The sequence below is a fragment of the Camellia sinensis genome, chromosome 8, assembly GCF_055761805.1.
Source record: "Camellia sinensis isolate YWXY chromosome 8, ASM5576180v1, whole genome shotgun sequence".
NCBI classification, from domain to species: domain Eukaryota; kingdom Viridiplantae; phylum Streptophyta; class Magnoliopsida; order Ericales; family Theaceae; genus Camellia; species Camellia sinensis.
The window spans coordinates 195,072,423-195,095,128 of NC_138968.1; the positions used below are offsets into that span (position 1 = coordinate 195,072,423).

The 22,706-nt window shown below is 37.8% G+C and overlaps 1 protein-coding gene and 1 pseudogene across 1 annotated transcript; one reads left to right on the top strand and one right to left on the bottom strand.

Moving 5' to 3' along the window:
- Positions 1 to 11,112: 11,112 nt before the first annotated feature.
- Positions 11,113 to 11,897, top strand: LOC114314788 (protein GRAVITROPIC IN THE LIGHT 1-like). The gene has a single exon (XM_028261275.2). It carries the CDS (start codon positions 11,178 to 11,180, stop codon positions 11,895 to 11,897), a length of 720 nt encoding a protein of 239 aa, XP_028117076.2. The 5' UTR covers positions 11,113 to 11,177.
- A 5,974-nt stretch (positions 11,898 to 17,871) lies between these two features.
- LOC145798387 (elongation factor 1-beta 2 pseudogene) lies at positions 17,872 to 18,819 on the bottom strand (annotated as a pseudogene).
- Positions 18,820 to 22,706: the final 3,887 nt, after the last annotated feature.

The following is a 22,706-nucleotide window of genomic DNA, read 5'->3' on the forward strand; positions in this document are numbered from 1 at the left end:
TGAACCATTACTTTCAGGCACACAAGATTGTGGTCCTAACAGAGCACCCACTGAAATCCTTGTTGCAACAAGGAGACTTAACAGGAAGGATAGCAAGATGGGCAGTAACCCTGGGCCAGTTTGACCTGGAGTTCAGGCCGAGAACAGCAATAAAGGGTCAAGTTTTGGCCGACTTCGTCGCAGAACTCACACCTGAAACCATCGCACATCGGGCTCCGTCGAGCCAAGATGAGCATTGTCCCAACAAGCAAAAAGAATCCCAGCCAAAGACAAAAAAGCAAGAGAATGAGAAGCTCATACCCTACAGCATCTACATCAGCGATACATTCAGACTATTCGTCGATGGAAGTTCAAACCGCCAGGGAGCAGGGGCAGGAGTACTACTGATATCTCCAGATGGAGAAATAGTAGAACAATCCATCCGTTTGGGGTTCAAAGCCTCAAACAATGAGGCAGAATATGAAGCATTAATTGCAGGGCTAAAGCTGGCAGCAGCAGCAGAAGTAGATGAGGTAATTATTTTTTGTGATTCGCAACTCATTGTTAACCAGTCAACAGGAGAATTTGCAGCCAGGGACGAAAGAATGTCGGCATATGCAAAGGAAGTCATCAGATTGGCAGCCCTATTTCAGAATTGTAGATTACTCCAAGTTAGCCGAGATGACAACACCCACGCCGACGCGTTGGCTAACCTGGCCAGTTCAATTCAAACTGGAAAAACAAGGACAATTATGATCGACTACATGTCGGCCCCAAGCATAGATAAACAGAGCACCGAACAAGAAGCAATGTGCGTGGACTTGGGACCAAGCTGGATGGATGCAATCATTGTATTCCTAAAAGAGGGGAAGCTGCCAGAAGACCATAAGGAAGCACATAAAATTAGAGTGAAGTCGGCCAGATTCAGTCTAATAGCAGAAGGCCATCTCTACAGGAGGTCCTTCACTGGGCCGCTTTTAAGGTGCGTACACCCTTTGCAGGTTAAAGATTTTCTTTACGAAATTCATGAAGGAATTTGTGGAAGCCATGCTGGGGGCAGGTCATTAGCCCACAGGGCCATTACCCAGGGGTATTGGTGGCCCTACATGTAAAAGGATGCCGAAGCCTATGTGAAGAAGTGTGAACAATGCCAAAGGTTTGCACCTTTGATACATCAGCCAGCTGCTGATCTGAACCCAGTATCCAGCCCTTGGCCGTTTGCCCAATGGGGCATGGATCTGGTTGGACAACTTCCCCAGGCAACTGGGCAGAGAAAATACTTGCTGGTAGCAACAGACTACTTTACAAAATGGATAGAGGCAGAACCTCTTGCCAAAATCCGAGATGTGGACGTCAAGAATTTTATATGGAGAAACATTATCACCAGATTTGGGATTCCAAGAGCAATAGTTGCCGACAACGGAACACAGTTTGACAGCAAACTCATCAAGAACTTTTGTGCAAAATTCAAAATCAAGAATTATTTTTCAACACCAAGTTTTCCTCAAAGCAATGGGCAAGCAGAGGCATCCAACAAAGTAATTCTGGATGGAATAAAAAAGAGGCTGCAGGCAGCAAAAGGAAAGTGGGTAGACGAGTTACCCAACGTACTTTGGGCATATCGGACTACGCCGAGAAGATCAACAGGAGAATCCCCATTTGCCATGGCTTATAGCACAAAAGCAGTCATCCCATTGGAGATCGGCATCCCAGGGATCAGAACCCAGGGAGTAGAAAATGGCACCAATGACGTACTCTTAGCCCGAGATTTGGATTTGTTGGAAGAACGAAGAGAGAAAGCTGCAATTCAGCTTGCAGTATACCAGCAACAGCTTGCCAGAGCTTACAACAAGAAGGTCAATCCAAGAGATTTTCAAGTCGGCGACCTAGTCCTGAGAAAAGTTGTCGGGAACAAGAAGGATCCCAGGGAAGGCAAGCTTGGCCCAAACTGGGAAGGACCCTACAGAATTACTTCAGTATTAGGCAATGGAGCTTATCGGCTTGAGGACAATGAGGGCAAAGCATTGCCCAGACCTTGGAATATTTGTAATTTGAAATTTTTCTATCATTAGATGTACATCATATTTTGGCCGATATCATCAATAAAGTCTTTTCAGAATTCTTTCAACACATATGATTGAGAAAGTTATGCATTGATGTTTATTGAAGACATAATTAATGTGAACCCAAGTCAAACTCAGGTTCACATTGGGGGGAAAGAAAAGGCAGAGATTATTCCTTAATTCACTTGTTGAAATTTGTAGCAATTTACAAGTTGGAATTAAGCTGATTCCTTATCTTCACTTGTTGAAATTTGTAGCAATTTACAAGTTGGAATTAAGCTGATTCCTTATCTTCACTTGTTGAAATTTGTAGCAATTTACAAGTTGAAGTTAAGCCGAGATTATTCCTTAATTCACTTGTTGAAATTTGTATCAATTTACAAGTTGGAATTAAGCCGATTCCTTATCTTTACTTGTTGAAATTTGTAGCAATTTACAAGTTGAAGTTAAGCCGAGGTTATTGCTTAAGTTCTCATAGCAATGTGTGGGTTGCTTAACCCTAAGGAAGATGCTTAACACTTGTTGAAATTTGTAGCAATTTACAAGTTTATGTTAAACCGACATATGATCACCCGCTGAGATATACAGAGATTTACAGGTTGAAGTAAAGGATAAGTATATTATTTAAACACTTGTTAAAATTTGTAGCAATTTACAAGTAGGTTAGACCGAGATCACTGTTCAATACTTGTTGAAACTTGAGAAGAAACTTGCAAAGTTTACATTAAGTAGTATATGTTTTATACTTGTTAAAATTTATGAAAAGTTTGCAGGTCAGTATCTTGCCGAAGTAAAAGTTTTATAGTTATACCCGAGGTATATAACCCCGAGAAGATTACACAAAGGAAGCAAAATGAAAAAGCATGCAAAAATTTCTAAGTATAGAACTATGCAGAAGCAATCAACAGAACATCAGAAGATTAAAAACATTCATAGAAGGAACAGTTGCAGTTGCATAGAGAAAAAGCTACGTCGGCCATAAGAAGGAGTTTTTCATTGTCCAGAAATTAAAAGAGAGTACAAATTGCAAAGTGCAGAAAAAGAAGAAAAAAGTACAAAAGACATTTTTTCAAGACTCTTCAGTGTTAGCCGCTGCAGGAACTGGGACCTCGGACGATTCTGGTGGAACCTCCTCGGCAACCTTTTCTGCTTCAATCTCAGCATCAATCTCAGCCAGCGTATTGTCCAGATTTCTTTTAACCAAAAGAAGGTCGGATGATAGCTGTCCGATGGCAATTTCCTTGGGTGCCTCCCCAACCTCATCACCCTCCTCATCCAAGGTTAAATCCATAACTTGCCCAGCAGGAGGAGGGGACTTGGCTTCAGCAGCATCCTTGGGTTTCCTCACCAAGGCCTCATCATCATTTTTCTCTCCATCCTCATCCTCGGCATCAGCCTCAGTCTCTGAATTGTCCTCAACCTGACTTGGAGGAGGAAATGGTAAAGGAATGGCATCGGCATTACGAAAGGACGAGTCAACAGGGAGATCAAGCTTTTTTATCAGGGACATCCAACCTAGGGAAAAACCCCTGTTGCAGGCCTGCCTGACTTGAAGTTTATAATTCTCTGCGACGTCGGCCATACCCTGGGCATAGGCCTTTTCATCAGCCTCTTTGACTTCGGCCTCCTTGGTGGCCAAGGCCTGCTGGAGCTCCTTCTCAGCCTGGGACTTTCTTACTTCGGCGTCTTTTTTCTCAGCTTCAGCTACTTTGCGGATAGCTTCAGCAGACTCTGTTTTCTCTTCGGCCAGCTGCTGGGCCTTAGTAGCAGCCTCGGCCTGATCCTCCAGTTTTTTCATCTTTAATTCAAGAGATTTGATCTCCTTCTTCATGGAAGATGCTTCCCTCTTCATATCAACCAATCTTTGCCGATTTTCAAAAAATTGCATTGAAAATGAATGGGCGTGCTGAATGGCCTAAGGAAAAACAGAAGTGTTAGAAAATATTCTCAGTAAGAAACAGAAGGAAAAATCGCAAGTGCAAACAAGAACACTTACTTGAACGGAGTGTTGAAGCATGAGAGCATAATTCTCATACTCGCTGAGCTCAGCATTTCGTTCCAAATCCTTTGGAAGGAGAAGAGCAGTGCTGAGGGCGACACCAACGTTAATATCGTCGGCACTTTCACTAGCCATAATAGGCCTATCCTCCAGGGTTAGTTCAGGGGCCCATGGAACGTCGGGCTTCTTGGACGCCGAGGTCGTCGCAGACGATGACCTTGGCCTCTTTGATTGTGTGGACCCCGAGGGTTGGGTTTCAGCGGATCGTTTTGTGGAAGCGGAGGTAGTCTTTTTGCTCTCAGCCAGTCGAGAGATAGGCAAAGCATCCTCAGTCTCGGCGTCAGCGGCCTTGGCTTTGGGCTGAGCCTTTTTTACTCTCTTCGGCTTTGGTGGGGGCATCACAGGCGATGGTACAGCATCAGCGTCGGTTGGAAGGTCGGCAAGAAGATCTTGAATGACAGGCCTTGGACGAACCATCTTGGCAGTCTTTACAAGTCTTCGTTGACGTTTACGTTCTGGAATTGGGATTAAGTAGGGGGCCGAAGTGGATGGAAGATCGGCTGGGTCAGAGGTGGATCCTTGATCTGTTCGGGATGAAGACGCAGTTACAGTTGTGGCAGTAGGAGGAGAAAGACTCTTTTTCTTCCTTTTCGGGACGTCGGGTAAAGTGGATTTATATGTCGGAATGAAGTTCAGCAACAGGGGAGCCTTGCGCTTATGGATTGGAAGACCAAGAAGCTTCTTTAAATCTTGACCAGGGAAGAAGGATTGACGGAAGTTCTTTGGTGGTTGATGAAGATCTGCAGGACAAGCAAACAGACATTAGAAACAGACAAATTTTAAAGACTTAAATAAAAACAACTAAGCATTGGCACTGGGCTCTTACCCTTGCCCTCTGTAATTGTTCGAGGAAGAGGGTAGAGGTGGACATCTTCATCTGGGCCAAATTCCCAATTTTCCGAAGCAATAAGAAAGTCATCCCCAGCCCCCTTGTTGGAGTCTGGAAGGTCGGCTACAATTTTGAACTCAGTAGACCTCGGCTTAAGGTAATAAACAAAGCCCCTATCCTTCAGGTTAAGGGGGCACATTGTATAACAGTACTGAAGGTCGGCCAGGGTGATCCTAAGATTCTCCTGCCTAGCTAAAGCTATAATACCGTTAATCACCCTGTAGGAGTTGATAGTAAGTTGCATGGGGTTCAGCCTGTAGAAATGAAGAACTTCGCAAAACAAGGGATCAAGTGGAAGCCGAAGTCCACATTCAGTAAAGGCTACTATAGGAAAGGGCATCGTATGGTCTGTGGGCATGATGGTAGCACCATCCCCAACTAGCTTAAGGTGAACATCGGCTGGGATAGAGAATTCCTACCTAAAGTATTCGAGTTTTGTTGGGGTATTTACCCTATGCCTCCACATACCCATTACGTCGACTTAAACAAAAGAAGAATGTGTTTCAGAAGATGGGCGTTTAAAGAAGGGTTGCAAGAACCTCGGCAAAGATCTAGGAAAGGACTGATAAGGCTTGTTTCAGTTTTCCCTAAAAACTTAAAGGTTCTACACACAAATCCCAAGCCTAAGAACTATAAAGATCAAGATCGAAGGCACAGATCTGAGACAGATACGAAAAACAGAAAACAGAGACATAGTTTTAGATTCAAGAACAGAGGTATAGTTCTCAGAAACAAAAGAAATACAGAAGTAAAAAAATCAAGAACAGTGGCAAGAAAAGTGGTTAAATAGTGCAAGTGTTCAAGACGTAGCCACGATTCAAGATACAAACAAATCCAAGGCTTTGAACAAAAGCGATAATAGCAACAGGCAAACGAAAGCACATAAAGAGAGCTAAGAGTGAAAGGAGCAGAATCTTACCAGAACAAATGAAGCCGGGACAATATTCGCCGAGATCAGAAATCGGTTGTGACAGCAAAGAAAGCTTCGCAAGAATGGAAGATTAAAGACAATTTCAGAAGATTGAAGCAATGGCAGATTTGAAGAAAAAAAAGAGCTTTCGAAGAGAGAGAGAGCAAGAAATCAGAATGAAGAAAGTGAAGAAAGAAAGAGGCAAGGAAAAGTTTTGTCAAAAACGTGAAACGGCGGCAAAAATAGGGCATTTATTACGCCTAGAGCAACGCACGCGTCAGACGGCGCAGACGAACGACAAACAGCTTTCAGGCGCGTCACAGACACGCTCCAATGAAGACAAAACACGTGAAAGGAACGGTTAGATATGCATGACAGCTTATGCGCGTGGGAAAGTACGTTCGAAACCTTGTTCTCCAAAGAGAACACGTCGGCTGGAAGTGGATTATCTCGGCTAAACAGTTTTTGAGTTATTACTCAGAAAAGAAATATCGAAATATCAGTATAGGTTCCATCACCTCAGAGTGCCGAGGTAATAGAACCTAGGGGGCAGTTGTGGGGATATATTTTCTGAATACCAACACGTGGCATGGTGACGCCGACGTGTCAGCCAAGGTGCCACGTGTCGTGGTAGTTAGGCCGAGATGATCTTGAAGAAGCCGAGGTTATCTCCGAAGATATCGGAATCCGAGATAAGCGAATAAAGGACAAGAGTCCTAAGACGAAGAGGGGACTTAACCAAGATAAGGATAAAGCTCTTAGGGAGTTTATCTTTATCTCTTAAAGAGTCCAAAGTAAGTATTAAATTGGAGTTCATAGAAGTCATACTTCTAGTAAGACTTGGATTGAATATATTATAAAAGAGAGGCACCCCCGTGGGTCGAAGGTATGAAATTTATGTTTTGAGTATTAAGTTTTGCACTTGATTATCTTTGAGAGATATACTGATTTGATCGTCGGAGTACCCCCGGGTGGAAGAACCACCGCCGGAGCCTTTTCTTTCTGTTTCAGGTTGCTGAAGCCATCTATTTTGCCTGTGCTCTCCAGTTGATCACTAAGCAGGCAGTGTGGTCAGATTTTCACTCACACAATTTCATATGTCCATGAGTGTAATTATAACCATAAAATAAATCCATATAAAAATCCTAAACCTTGCATACACAACTAATCAAAATAATTAAAATCAAACCATCATCTTCATACAATTACCATATCAAACCAACATCAAATATATATAAAAATAAATAAATAAATAAAAACAACGAAATAAACATAAATTAAGAAAATTGAATTTTGTACTCACAATTATTTTTTAAAAATCAAAAAAATATTTAAAAACCTAATAAAACCACCAAAACAAAATCCTAATCTATTTTTTTTCCTCCTCTCCTCTTTCTCTCTCGACTTGCTTGCTGAGAGCTCTCTTTTTTTCCTTTGATCACTCTCTCTCTCTCTCTCTCTCCCTCTCCCACAGCTGCTCTATGCCGCACAACACACCACTTTCTCTTTTTTTTATTTGTTTTCTTATTATTTAAGTGAACTTCTAAACCTAATTGCTTTCTTACATAACAATAATGATTTATCCCACTAAAAATATCATCACTAATAGCACTAATGCATTAAAAAAGTTAAAAAAAAAAAAAACACAACTCCAAGACCAAAACATCACATCATTAATGGCGGGACCCACTGCCACCTAATTAGTGGAGCACTAATTAGTGCTCCCAAACATTTTTCCTTACATAATATAACACCTTTTTTTATATAATATTATATTATATAAATATGCTATATAGGATCAACACATATATATAAATATTCAGATTAATTATATATAATTAATTAATGACTTACGAAAAATTAACATTGCTATAACTAATTATTACTATATGACAAATTGGTGGTGAATTTTATTTTATTTTATTTTTTCCATTTTGTGGACCCAAATAAAATGAATCCTTATTAAACCTAGGCATATAAATTTAACAAGACTAAAAGCAAAAATATAATAATAATGGGTCAAAACGATTAGATACTGATTAGGTAAGATACATATGATAATCTTGTTGATAAATTAAAAGATCACAAAGCTTTTCAATTTTTAAGAAAACGATAATAAGCTTTTCAATGTGTTGTCCACGTAGCCATTTTTCATTTGGTTTTTACATAATGGGTATCTATTATTATATATATATATATATGCACTATCAATGGCTAACCATCTATTTTAAATAAAATTATATATATTTGGTTGATGACTAACACCACCAAACCGTAGTTCTAATGGAAGCTTGATTCTTACTTCTTACTTTCTTTGTCCACTGCTAAAATGTCGTTGTAAATTGTGAAGAAACTATATGGATCTTTCAATAATGTTCGTGACCTGAATTCAAAGACTGTATAAAAGGATCGACATTGAGTTAAATTGTAAAAATAATGTCCAAGTTTATCTTGTGAATTTTTATTTTTGATGGGCCATGTCGATCTGATTTAATCTCTTAAAGATTGAACTCGAATCCTGTCTAATGGGCCAATTCATAAGCTAGTCTTATCTTCAAGCTTACTTTTGGACTTTTTTTAATTTATTTATTTCTATTTTATGATAGACTCAATAACCAAGTTGTCTGGTCAAAGAAGACCTAATCCAAGTCTTATTATTGAGTTGAGTAAAAACCCAATGAATCAGGTGGGCCTAGGTGTCACAAACCTTCTGATCGAATGCCTACTATTACATGAGAGCTTCAAAAGGTCGGGGAGGGATTGGTCGGTGTAGGGTTAGGGTTTACAAATAGGAATGGTAACGGGGCAGGGCGTGGCGGGGCCGAGGACTACACTCTCCATCCCCGATTCCCGAAGGCTGAAAAATCCCCGTCACCGCCCCCGATCCCCGGCGGGGGAATCCATCACCCCCTCGTCTCCATCCCCATCCCCTAACGGGGATTGAGTTTCCCCGACCCCGAAAACTCCCTGAGCTTCAACACAAGAACAACAAATCAGATCTAAATTTAAAAAAAAAAAAAATTAGTCACAGATCAGATAACGCACACACACAGATCAAATCACACAGACACACACACACACAAACACACACAGATCTAACAGAGAGACAGATCCATCGTCTAGCACAGATCTGAGCGACGCTAGTGACTAGGTGCGAGATTGAGAGTGGCTGGCTGTGGCGGTAGGTTCGGTGGTGGTGACAGAGAGACAGACCTAGTGCGGTGGTGGTGGTGATGTCGCCATCGGTGAGAGAGAGGGGGGTCGGGGCCAACAGTAGTGGTGATGTCGTCGTCGGTGAGAGAGAATGGGGATCGGGGCCAGAGAAAAGAACGAGAGAGTGAGAGAGAGTTGAGATAAGAGTGAGAGTGTGAGAGAGAGAGAGATATATCAGAGTTAGAGAGTGAGTGTAAGAGCAACACAATAACTGACTCATATTGGTTTATTATAAAAATATAATATACGGTTTGGTTTATTTATTATATATATATATAAGGGGTATAAAAGTAATTTTATTTCGGGGAAATTCGAGGATGGGGCCGGGGCTTAAACACTGATCACCGTCCCCGGCCTGAAACAGATCGGGGATTGATTTTCAGATACCGTCTTCTTCCCGTCGGGGGTATTTTTTGGGAAAAAATCGCTCAAATCGGGGTCGGGATCGGGGATCCCTGTCGGGTCGGTTTCAAATTGCCATCCCTATTTACAAAGGGAAGAGGGATTGAAGGATGATTTAATTATATCATAGAATATTAACATAATTTTATATAGTTTTTATATGTAGTGCAATCATTTTTAATCTTCAATTAATTTATTAGTAATTTTTTTGAACTTTTTATTTATTAGTAATTTCAATCAGTTAGATTAGGATATCAATTTGAAAAATCCCTTTACTTGCATTGTGTTTGGGTTTGAGGCCATGTTTGATTGATGAATTAAAATAAATGAAATTGTGAGTATAGTTGGATTGAGAGATAAGATCACGAGTGTGTTGATATTAAGTTGAAAAAATAAAATAAATTATGTTTATTTGCACGCTAATATAGTGATATTAGTGGGTTGAAATTAAATTTATAAAATTACATAAAAAAATTCATTATATAAAATATTGCTTTGTTATTTTTATAAAATAGGGACAAAATTATATCTTCATGGAATTGGATTGTAAACTCCAGTACTAAGCCGAGACTTTTATACTCTATATTTGATTCGCATAAATAAAAATAAAGTAGAATAAAATGTTTAATAAATAGCTTTTGAACGGAATAACGATTAAAATGATATTTTTCGTCATGTGTTTTTCATTATTATATTTTTTAATAAATTAAATATAAAAATAAATATTTTAATAAATAATTATTTTATTTCACCGTCATTTCAACAAACCAAACACTACCTTCACTCTCAATATATTTTCCCAATCATCATTTATGGAGCTAAACATACTGATTTGAGTTGTCGCAAATAGGTTGTTCAGAGAAATTTGTTAAAATTTGATTTTTTTGATTTTTATTTTAAAATATATATAAAAAAAAATATGATCCAAAATAAATTAAAAATCAAATTTAATTTTCAACCATCTTCTCAAAAAAAAAGTCTAAGCAACCTCGGATCTTCCTACGTCCTAGAATTACACATTAAACATTAAGGTAAATTACAAACATATTCTTGAGTTTTACTTAAATTATAAATTATTCCATTTGATTCTAAAAATTATATTATGTCTTTTAAGATTTCTAATTTCATAACAAATAGATTATTTTATTGATAAATTATCAAGTTAATTAACAGTTTTTAATAATTCAAATTTTTGATTATTATATAGATAAACAATTATAAATTTCACTTTTCAATTAATTCTATTAAATAAAAAATTCTGACAGGGAAGTATTTGTATTTTTCTAAATAACAGAAAATAATTCGTATTTTAAACAAATTTCAAGATATATTTATAATTTACCCAATATCAAGCGACCAGATCTCAACACGTGGAAACACAAAAATCTATCCACGTCAGCAAGCCAGCTTAGCCCTAGCCTTTGCTGTCAGCCACACCTTGGTAGTAACGAGTTCGGATCTTCTGCCATACTTTCCTGCAGTGGTTCCTGCCGTGGCCAAAAACGACGTCGTTTTTGACCAACTCTCTCTCTCTCACTCACAGCTATGGAGTCTACTTTCTCTCCCTAAACCAGAGGTGAACTTGTTGAATTCTCTCTCTCTCTCTCTATGTATATATATATATATAGTTATTGAAAGAGGCAAAGTGAAGGGGAATTAGAGATGCCAGAAATGGAAGGTCCGTCAAAGCCACCACAAATCTCCGAAATGTTTCAGAAATTCGCACTCGCTTTCAAGACCAAAACATTCGAATTCTTTGCCGAGGAAGACGCCGAAGAATTCATTGCCGATCAGAAGGTCATTGTGATCAAACCAGACCAAACCCACAAATCCTTTGCTTCAAAACCATCTTCCCCAATTCGAACCATCGATACCCAGTTCGCAGAGACTCTTATTTCTTCCCTTTTCGCTACGATTTCATCGTTTGAAGCTTACTATCTTCAGTTACAGACAGCCCATTCGCCTTTTGATGAAGACACCATTAAAGCTGCCGATAAAGCTCTGGTCTCTCATCTTCAGAGATTGTCTGATTTCAGGAATTGGTTTAGGAATTTTCGCAAAAACCCCAATTGCATTCTTGATTTCCCAATTGGGTCTTGCTTGGAAGCTCAGGTACAAGAGAATCAGAGCAAGCTTCGGGCTCTGGACACCGTCTTCAATCGATTGCAGTCCGAAATCGACGATAAAGACACCAAAGTGTTGGCTCTAAGGCAAGAGTTGGATAAAATTCACAAGTCTAATTCGAAATTGTCGAAGAAATTACTGAATTATAGTTCGAAATTGTCTGCAACAGAGGCAAGGCCATCATCTTGTTCAATGTTGGTGTGTACTAAATATTGTCAACCCCTGAATTCCTTAACTGATGTGGGTTTTGTGTTCTAACTGATGTGGGTTTTGCTGAGAGAGAGAGAGAGAGAGAGAGAGAGATGATGATGATGACAGTGGTGTGTTCTGTTCTGCGGTTTTCTTTTTTTTTTCTTTTTTTTTGGCCCAAAACGACATCGTTTTGCGACACTGTAGGAAACCCACAGGAAAGTATGACAGAGGATCTGGACACGTGTAGTAACTACCTTAATCTGTAACTAGGTTTCCTAAGTACAATTATTATTATTGTTATTTTCACACCTAATAATTATTCCGTACACGTAACTAAAAATTTTAGTATTTTAAATAATTTTTGATTTTTTTTTTATTTTGTAAAAAATTCAAAGGAAATGAGTTTCGTAAGCAGTGGCGGAACCACATGCTGGTCACGTGTGCTCTGAATTTTCTTTTTAGATATATATATATATATATAAATAAAATTTTAAATACAAATAATACTTAGAATAAAATGTTGAGGACATTTTTAAATTTCTGAAAACAATAGTGATTATTTTATTCAAAATGAAGTAACTACAACAAATTATATTTTTATATATGAAAATTTTGTAAAAAAATCTCAATATAAATATAATATCTATCATTATTGATATGAAAATATAATTAATCTCACTATATATATATAAAAATTACTAGACTATTAGTTATATTTGCATGTAGAGTTTACCCTTCATATGTTACTTCATTATTAGTTGGTGATATCATATGTCAATAATGACATGATATCACTATTATATGAAATTTTACTCAAATTTTGTTAAAAAATTGATTTATCTTACCATTATATAATTTATTTTATGACTTAAATATATGACTTTTTTACATTGTCCAATGTCCATGATACACTAGTTACACGCAATACTTTCTCTTCGATTTTACTCGAAATTAATTGTAAAATTTTATGTAAAATAATTTTATAATAATTTATTTAAATTTTTGTACTTAATATTAATTCAAAAATTATTATTATATTCTTATTGTTGGTTATGAAAAATAAATAAAATTATGATTAATAAGCATTTTTTTAATTTAATTTTTTAACTCCGTTACTATTTGTAAGTAATTATTTTTTAAACTGATACTAATGTAATAAAGAGTTTTCAACCTTAAAAGTAGGGGACACCTCAGGTGTTATTTGATGAAATTAAAAATAGACTTAATTTATTTTTATGGAATATATTCCAGTTGTAACTGTTAAGTTATTAAATAACAACTTTTAATGGGAATCAATCCATCTCAAATTCCAAAAAAAAAAAAAAAATTATAAATTGAAAATTAAAATTAAAAGTGAAAATTTAAGAGATGTGTATAATTTAAAAAATTTTATTACACAATTTATATATAAATTTTCACATTAATAAAGTAGATCTCATTTTTGCATTTCAAAAATATTATTTCAACATTGTCATAACATATATTGATATCGATCGTGCTACGTAGCTCGAAAACGGGGAGCCCGAATGGCTTGATTTTTTTTTTTTTTTTGCAGAAGAAGAACGAAGATCAGGAAGAAGAAGGAAGAAAGGAGGAGGAGGAGATATAAAAGAATGAGAGGCACCAGTATCAAAAAGTACTCTAATAGGTTCTTGAAAAAGATTAAAAGTACCTTGCACTTTGTCATTTCCTGGCATCACTACAAATGCCCAAGCTGGAGCTACCTGACCCTGTCGCGCTTGCTGTCTCTGAGGGCAATCCTTGATTACATGCGTTAACTGCTGACACCCAAAACACTTCCTATTGATCAATTGAGGTGCTATTGGTCTGATAGATGGGGGCCCTTCTAACTGAGGTACGAGAGGACGATAACCCAATTGTGGCACTTGCTACCGCTGTCCTTCATAACCCTATGGGTGCAGACCATCCTATTTCTGATAATAGTGCCCCTGGGGCTGGAAATTGCCCTGAGGCTTGAAATTACCCTGAGGCCTAAAATTTCCCTGACTACTTTGTTGTTGTGGCCTCTGAAACTGCTGACCCCTATGCCTTTGATTATAGGGTCGGTATTTGTTCCCATCTTGCTGTTGGAAGTGACTCCCTCTAGAAGTCTCTCTGACCTTGACCTTCCATTCTTTAAATTGCTTATCTTTTTCCTCATACTTCAGTGCCAAGTCAAAAACTCTGTCAAACAGTTCACCATCAAAGGGAATAAGGGACTTAGACAGGTAATGATTCAATCCCTTAATAAACTTCTCATTCTTCTTCTCCTACGTGTCAACCAAGTAAGGGGCATAACGAGACAACTCATTAAACTTGGTGACATTCTCGATCACTATTCTACCATCTTGAGTCAACTTCAAAAATTCATCACTTAGTTGAGACCGAATAGTAGCAGAAACAAATTCCCGGTCAAACGAGTCTTGAAATTTGCCCAAGTTAAAGTCGTCAAATGTAGACCCTCGTTCCATGAGTTCCACCAAAATAGGGCTGCTTTCTCAAGCTGAGGTGTCGCCAACTCCTGTTTTTGGACCTCGGTGAGCTGCATATGACCAACAACCATCTCACATTTCTGAATCCAAGCGTCAGTTGCAATGGGTCCTCCATCTCTAGAGAATTTTTGACCTCCCAAAGAACCAAAGTCTTTGTTTCTCTTCGCAAAGGGATCTCTCTGCTGGCTTGGATTATTGTTCTGCACAACCTGAAGTAATTGAGCCATCATCTCCCCCACATTAACCTACATCGTATTGGCTGCCCTGGTAGCAACCGTTGCCGCTGCCGCCACATTAGCAGTTGTTTCTTCCCCTGTGCCATTGGGCTCAGCGTTTTTCAAATTATACCTTCCAGCCATCACCTTCAAGTTAAACACACAAGAAAAATGCGTTCATAAATACTTAGAATAAATTCAACTACCAACCTAAACCAGCTAACCCATGTTTCCACAATTCGAGAATCACCTAAACTCTCACAAGTCTAGGGTAACCTAGAACTCTGATACCAAACTGTTATGCCGCAAAATTTTGGACAATTAAATATTGAATTAGGACTAAACCCCAATCAATATTCCGTCATCCAAATCCTAGGGATGAAACAAAATCTAAGCGTTCTCGTCTCCGTAAGGTTTAAGTAAATTTCCATACTCAAAAGATAACAAGGGATTAATAATAATAATAATAATAATAGTTAATAAACGCCAATCAAACTATTCATCATAGATTCATAACTATCCAATACCTCCAATATTAAAGTAGTAATAACTAATCAAAACAACTTAAATAATGTAACGTCACAAACCATGCCAAATTATCAAAATACTAAGGTCATAAAAAAATTAGTAAATACATAAACTAATATCAATCCCAACCTTAAGGAACCAACAGAAGTCCAAAAGACATGTTTTACGATTATAGTTATTTCTTCTTACCACCATAGTTCCAACTAATCCTGCAAAGGAAGCTCGACTACGCTTAAACAGAACACACTCGAGTTGCCAAGAGACAAAACGGGTCAGTATATAAGTATACTGGTATAAGTACAAGATTTGACACCCACATGTCCACCAGACACCAACAAAAAGTACATTAGTTCTTGTTAAGGGACAAGACAAGTAGTTCCACCCGCACCGACACGAAGGGGTAGTTTCCTGAGATATAGTGGCATTTAGTTTCTTGCCCGTACACAACTAAGTATAAATTGAGTATAAAATAAATAAAATAAACATAAAAATATGGTGGGTTAGCGCTGCATAAAAAAGTTAGCAAGACCCACCATTCTACAAAAAAAAATAAATTTAGTATAATTTAATCATAAGTAACTTGCTGAAGAAGTATAAAAATGCATCGTTTCATGTATAAATAATTCGAATTAACCAAAACTCAAATAACAAAAGTTGTATAGAATCAAATTTTTTAAAAGGCAATGAACGAATTAAGTAGAAACTAAACAGGTTGAGAGAAAAACTTGATAGAAAAACTTAGACGGAATTGGTTGTTGTAGGGTTAGGGTTTACAAATAAGAATGGCAACGGGGCGGGGCTGAGGACTACACTCCCCGTCCCCGATCCTCAAAGGCTGAAAAATCTCCGTCACCGCCCCCAATCCCCGGAGGGGGAACCCATCACCCCCCGTCTCCATCCTCATCTCCTAACGGGGATCGGGTTTCCCCGACCCCGAAAACTCCCCGAGCTTTAACACAAGAACAACAAATCAGATCTAAATTTAAATTTACAGATTTAAATTTAAAAAAAAAATTACAGATCTAAATTTACAGATCTAAATTTAAAAAAAAAATAATCACAGATCAAATAAGGCACACACACAGATCAGATCACACGCACACACACACAGATCTAACAGAGAGATAGATCCATCGTCTAGCACAGATCTGAGCGACGCCAGTGACTAGGCGCAAGATCGAGAGTGGCTGGCTGTGACGGTAGGTTCGGTGGTAGCGACAGAGAGACAGACCTAGTGCGGCAGTGGTGGTGATGTCGCCGTCGGTGAGAGAAAGGGAGGGTCAGGGCTAGAGAGAAGAACGAAAGAGTGAGAGAGAGTTGAGATGAGAGTAAGATATATATATATATATATCAGAGTTAGAGAGTGAGTGTAAGAGCAACACAATAACTGACTCATATTGGTTTATTATAAATATAATATACGGTTTGGTTTATTATATATATATAAGGGGTATAAAAGTAATTTTACTTCCGAAAAATTCGGGGATGGGGTCGGGGATCGGGCCGGGCCGGGACTTAAACACTGATCACCGTCCCTGGCCCGAAACAGATCGGGGATTGATTTTCAGATACCGTCTTCTTCCCGTCGGGGGTATTTTTCGAGAAAAAATTGCTCAAATCGGGGTTGGGATTGGGGATCCCCGTCAGGTCGGTTTCAAATTGCCATCCCTATTTACAAAGGGAAGAGGAATTGAAGGATGATTTAATTATTTCATAGAATATTTACATAATTTTATATAGTTTTTATATGTAGTGCAATCATTTTTAATCTTCAATTAATTTATTAGTAATTTTTTTGAACTTTTATTTATTAGTAATTTCAATCAGTTAGATTAGGATATCAATTTGAAAAATCCCTTTACTTGCATTGTGTTTAGGTTTGAGGCCATGTTTGATTGATGAATTAAAATAAATGAAATTATGAGTATAGTTGGATTGAGAGATAAGATCACGAGTGTGTTGATATTAAGTTGAAAAAATAAAATAAATTATGTTTATTTGCATGCTAATATAGTGATATTAGTGGGTTGAAATTAAATTTATAAAATTACATAAAAAAAATCATTATATAAAATATTACTTTGTTATTTTTATAAAATAGGGACAAAATTATATCTTCATGGAATTGGGATTTTAAACTCCAGTACTAAGATGAGACTTTTATACTCTATATTTGATTCGCATAAATAAAAATAAAGTAGAATAAAATGTTTAATAAACTGCTTTTGTACGGAATAACGATTAAAATGATATTTTTCATCATGTGTTTTTCATTATTATATTTTTTAATAAATTAAATATAAAAATAATATTTTAATAAAATAATTATTTTATTTCACCTTCATTTCAACAAACCAAACACTACCTTCACTCCCAATATATTTTCCCAATCATCATTTATGGAGCTAAACATACTGATTTGAGTTGTCGCAAATAGGTTGTTCAGAGAAATTTGTTATGTTAATGTAAATGTAAATCACCTACTACACTCCACCAAACCTACCTCCACCACTCACTCCTATCACCTACTACACTCCACCAAATCTACCTCCACCACTCACTCCTATCACCTACTACACTCCACCAAACCTACCTCCACCACTCACTCTTCACCTACTCCAGAATCATCTCCTATATAATAGGAATTCTTGTACAAAATATATACACATCAATCTTGTAATATACAAAATCAATCAATAATACATCAGTTTATTTTACATGGTATCAGAGCTAGGTTAAGAACTTAGTATTTTTCGCTTCACCGGCGGGTGGCAACCTCGCCTTGGCCGCCCGCCGGACCTCAACCTAGTCCGCTAGAATTTTCTATACATACCAGCCTGGGAACGGTAATCTAGGATTAGATTTTGTTGAAGGCAACAATGTCACAGCTCTGTACGTATTCATTGATAGGCTCGACCGTGAGTGTTTCTTCTATGAGTGTATCCACTGAAACAAGGTCATCCACTATAGTCATCATGATCTGCAGCTTTTTTTTATTCCATAACCAACAGCAACTAGTTTTGATGCTCCCCATAAGAGACCAGGTATCTCAATGCTCCGAACAGCCTCTTCCAGCTTCTTCATGTCTGTCTCATCATCCCAAGGTTTCACATCCAAAAGAACAGATGACTTTCCACTCTCTTTCTTCTTGGCAGATTTTTTAGCTGCTGCCTCCCTCTCTTCTGCTGCTTTCTTTTCCTCCTCAGTCTCATCACCAAAGAGATCCAGGTCATCATCATCATCTCCAGCTGGTGCTTCCTTCTTGGCTGGAGCTGCTTCTATTGGAGGACCTTGGCCGGCTATTCTCACGCCAGCAGCTTCTCCAGGGAAGCTTGGGGCTAGATGCGAAGAGACGCAATGGCACCACTGGGTTTCTCCAAAACTGCTGCGTATACCTTGACATCATCCTTGATGACGATGATCGATACCAATGAGGAAGATAAAGAATATTGATCGCAATCAGAGGCGGAGAGAGACGGTGAAATCAATCCTCATAAACACTTCACACCCATTTTTCTTTTATTTCTTTAACCCCACACACACCCACCCCACTTCTTCTCTCTCTCTCTCTCTCTGAACGGCAGTGGATGATATTTAATTCAAGTGAAGGAATCTGGATTACACACGCCTGTATATGTCATCATGTTCCACTTCCTTTTCCTCTCCTCTTTTCCGATTCTCCACTTCATACTTTTTCTTTTTCCTTCTTTTCACACACTCCGCTGTTCCCACCAGGGCACATGTTTTTGCCATTAATATATTATTATTATTAATTCAAAAAAAAAAAAAAAAAAAAAACATGACAGAAATCATGCTCCTTTCACTTTCTTTATTTATTTGTTTTTTAAACAGCATCTTTTGCCCACACCATTTCACACTTTTCTTTTATTTTTCTATATTACCATCATGCACCATACAATTAACACCATGTGCTGGTTCCACCCACTTTTCTTTCTTTCTTATTAAAAAAAAAAAAAAAAAAAAAACCCAAACCCCATTGCACCCATTTTATACATTTGCACAACTAACCATATTTTATTCATCTCAGGGATCAACCCCGATTACACTTTTACCCAAAAAAAAATAAAAAAAATAAAAAAAATAACAGCAACAACAACAACCACACCCACAGGCGGGATTTTTCTTCTCTACTCTGCCGCCGGTCTCTTCTTTTTGCCTCCGTCCTGGCCGGCCCTTGCCGGTGTTGCCTCCGTGTCACCCACTCCACTGGGCATGATCACTACACCCTGCTCCTCCACTACAGCATATGGCGGCCCTCCAAAACGGAACATCACGGTGGCCTTCCGCTTCAGCTCCTTGTTTTCTGCCCTTAGCACGCTTATCTCTGCTCGCGCATCCTTATACATGCGTTGGAGCAGAGCCAGCTGGGAGTTTAATTGCCGCACCTCATTTGTCCTACTCTGCAGCCGGTGCGACAAGTTTGTGACCGCCGTCATGGACTCCACACATGCCTTCAAAGTATACTGATTAGCCTCCACATCCGTTTGCACTGCCATTTTTTGCTCCACCGACTGCATCGGAAAGTTCAACGGAGCAAACCCAGTGGTGTTTGGTTGAGGTTCACGGGACACCGCACCAGTTCTCTCTCCTGTGGACTCGTTGAGATCGGGAAAGAGAGTGAGCAGCCCACGGGAAGACGAGGCCATTTTCTGGGCAACAGAGTGTTACAGAATATCTCTCACAACAGAGTGTTACAGACTATCTCTCTCAACAAAACGACCTCTCTTTCTCAGCAAAACGAAGAATTTTTCAAAGGTTTCTCTTAGTTTTTCTGTCTCAGTTTCTGCCTCCTCCGCTTCGGTTTATAAAGACCATGACACAGAGGCAGCCACGCGCATCGCGCGCCTTTTGACGCCGACAACCTGGCACGCCTTTTCATGGCATGCCTTTTCATGGCACGCCTTTTGATGCCTCGGGCACGCCTTTTGATGACACGCCTTTTGAGGGTGCGGGCACACCTTTTGAGGGCACGACTTTTGAGGGCTCGATATCTACATCCATGTCTATCTTTTGGGCAGCCTATCTACACACTCATACAGTGTCTTCTACACCGGTCAGCTTTATCAATCCCTTTGTTTCAACCTCAAATAGGTTTCTATCTTCACACCTATTTGAGTTTGAGGGGGGGTTATACACAGTATCATGTATAAGTCACTCATGGCGCACTCCTTAAGTCGCCCCCTTGGTACACCACCACAACCTTATACAACGGTCCGACATGACCCCATAAACTGTCTTCTACAACGGTCCGACATGACCCCATAAACTGTCTTCTACAACGGTCCGACATGACCCCATAAACTGTCTTCTACATCGGTCCGACATGACCCCGTAAACTGTCTTCTACAACGGTCCGACATGACCCCGTAAACTGTCTTCTACATCGGTCTGACATGACCACACAGTGTCTGCTACAACGGTCCGACATGACCCCGTAAACTGTCTTCTACACCGGTCCGGCATGACCTCGTAAACTGTCCTGCTACAACGGTCCAACATGACCCCGTAAACTGTCTTCTACAACGGTCCGACATGACCCCGTAAACTGTCTTCTACATCGGTCTGACACGACCACACAGTGTCTGCTACAACGGTCCGACATGACCCCGTAAACTGTCTGCTACAACGGTCCGACATGACCCCATAAACTGTCTGCTACAACGGTCCGACATGACCCCATAAACTGTCTACTACAACGGTCTGACATGACCATACAGTGTCTCCTATCCTATTTTTTATTTTTATTTATCAGTTTCTTTTTCTGTTTTGTTCCTCTCTCCAAACTCAAGTTGGCTAGTACCTATCCTCCTTGAGTTTGAGGGGGGCTGTTAATGTAAATGTAAATCACCTACTACACTCCACCAAACCTACCTCCACCACTCACTCCTATCACCTACTACACTCCACCAAATCTACCTCCACCACTCACTCCTATCACCTACTATACTCCACCAAACCTACCTCCACCACTCACTCTTCACCTACTCCAGAATCATCTCCTATATAATAGGAATTCTTGTACAAAATATATACACATCAATCTTGTAATATACAAAATCAATCAATAATACATCAGTTTATTTTACATGTTAAAATTTGATTTTTTTGATTTTTATTAAAAAATATATATATATAAAAAAAATGATTTAAAATAAATTAAAAATCAAATTTAATTTTCAACCATCTTCTCAAAAAAAAGTCTAAGCAACCTCGGATCTTCCTACGTCCTAGAATTACACATTAAACATTAAGGTAAATTACAAACATACCCTTGAATTTTATTTAAATTATAAATTATTCTATGTGATTCTAAAAATTATATTATGTCTCCTAAGGTTTCTAATTTCATAACAAATAGATTATTTTATTAATAAATTATCAAGTTAATTAACGGTTTTTAATAATTTATTTCAATTAATAATTTAAATTATTTTATTATTATATAGATGAACAGTTATAAATTTCACTTTTCAATTAATTCTATTAAATAAAAAATTTTGACAGAGAAGTATTTGTATTTTTCTAAATCACAGAAAATAATTTATATTTTAAACAAATTTCAAGATGTATTTATAATTTACCCAATATCAAGCAACAATGATTCATCCCACGAAAAATATCACCACTAATAGCACTAATGCATTAAAAAAGTAAAAAATAAAATAAAAAATACAACTCCAAGATCAAAACATCACATCATTAATGACGAAACCCACTGCTACCTAATTAGTGGGAGCACTAATTAATGCTCCCAAGCATTTTTCCAATATCAAGCGACCAGATCTCAACACGTGAAAACACAAAAATCTATCTACGTCAGCAAGCCAGCTTAGCCCTAGCCTTTGCTGTCAGCCACACCTTGGTAGTAACTACCTCAATCTGTAACCAGGTTTCCTAAGTACAATTATTATTATTATTATTTTCACCAATAATGTTTGGGACCCTCTTTTGGGGGTCATCCCTTCACCCCCTTTGCCACGTGGCGGGTGGTGATTGGAGGAGCAGGAAAAAAAAGAAAAAGAAAAAGAAAATGTAACCAATGAGAGAGAGAGGGGGTTAAAGGGGTGGGGGAAAAAGGGGGATGAATCATTGTTGTATAAATAATTTTTGATTTTTTTTCTTTTCATTTTGTAAAAAATTCAAAGGAAATGAGTTTCGTAAGCAGTGGCGGAACCACATGCTGGTCACGTGTGCTCTGAATTTTCTTTTTAGATATATATATATATATATATAAATAAAATTTTAAATACAAATAATACTTAGAATAAAATGTTAAGGACATTTTTAAATTTATGAAAATAATAGTGATTATTTTATTCAAAATGAAGTAACTACAACAAATTATATTTTTATATATGAAAATTTTGTAAAAAAATCTCAATATAAATATAATATCTATCATTATTGATATGAAAATATAATTAATCTCACTATATATATATAAATTACTAGACTGTTAGTTATATTTGCATGTAGAGTTTACCATTCATATGTTACTTTATTATTAGTTGGTGATATCATATGTCAATAATGACGTGATATCATTATTATATGAAATTTTACTCAAATTTTGTTAAAAAATTGATTTATCTTACCATTATATAATTTATTTTACAACT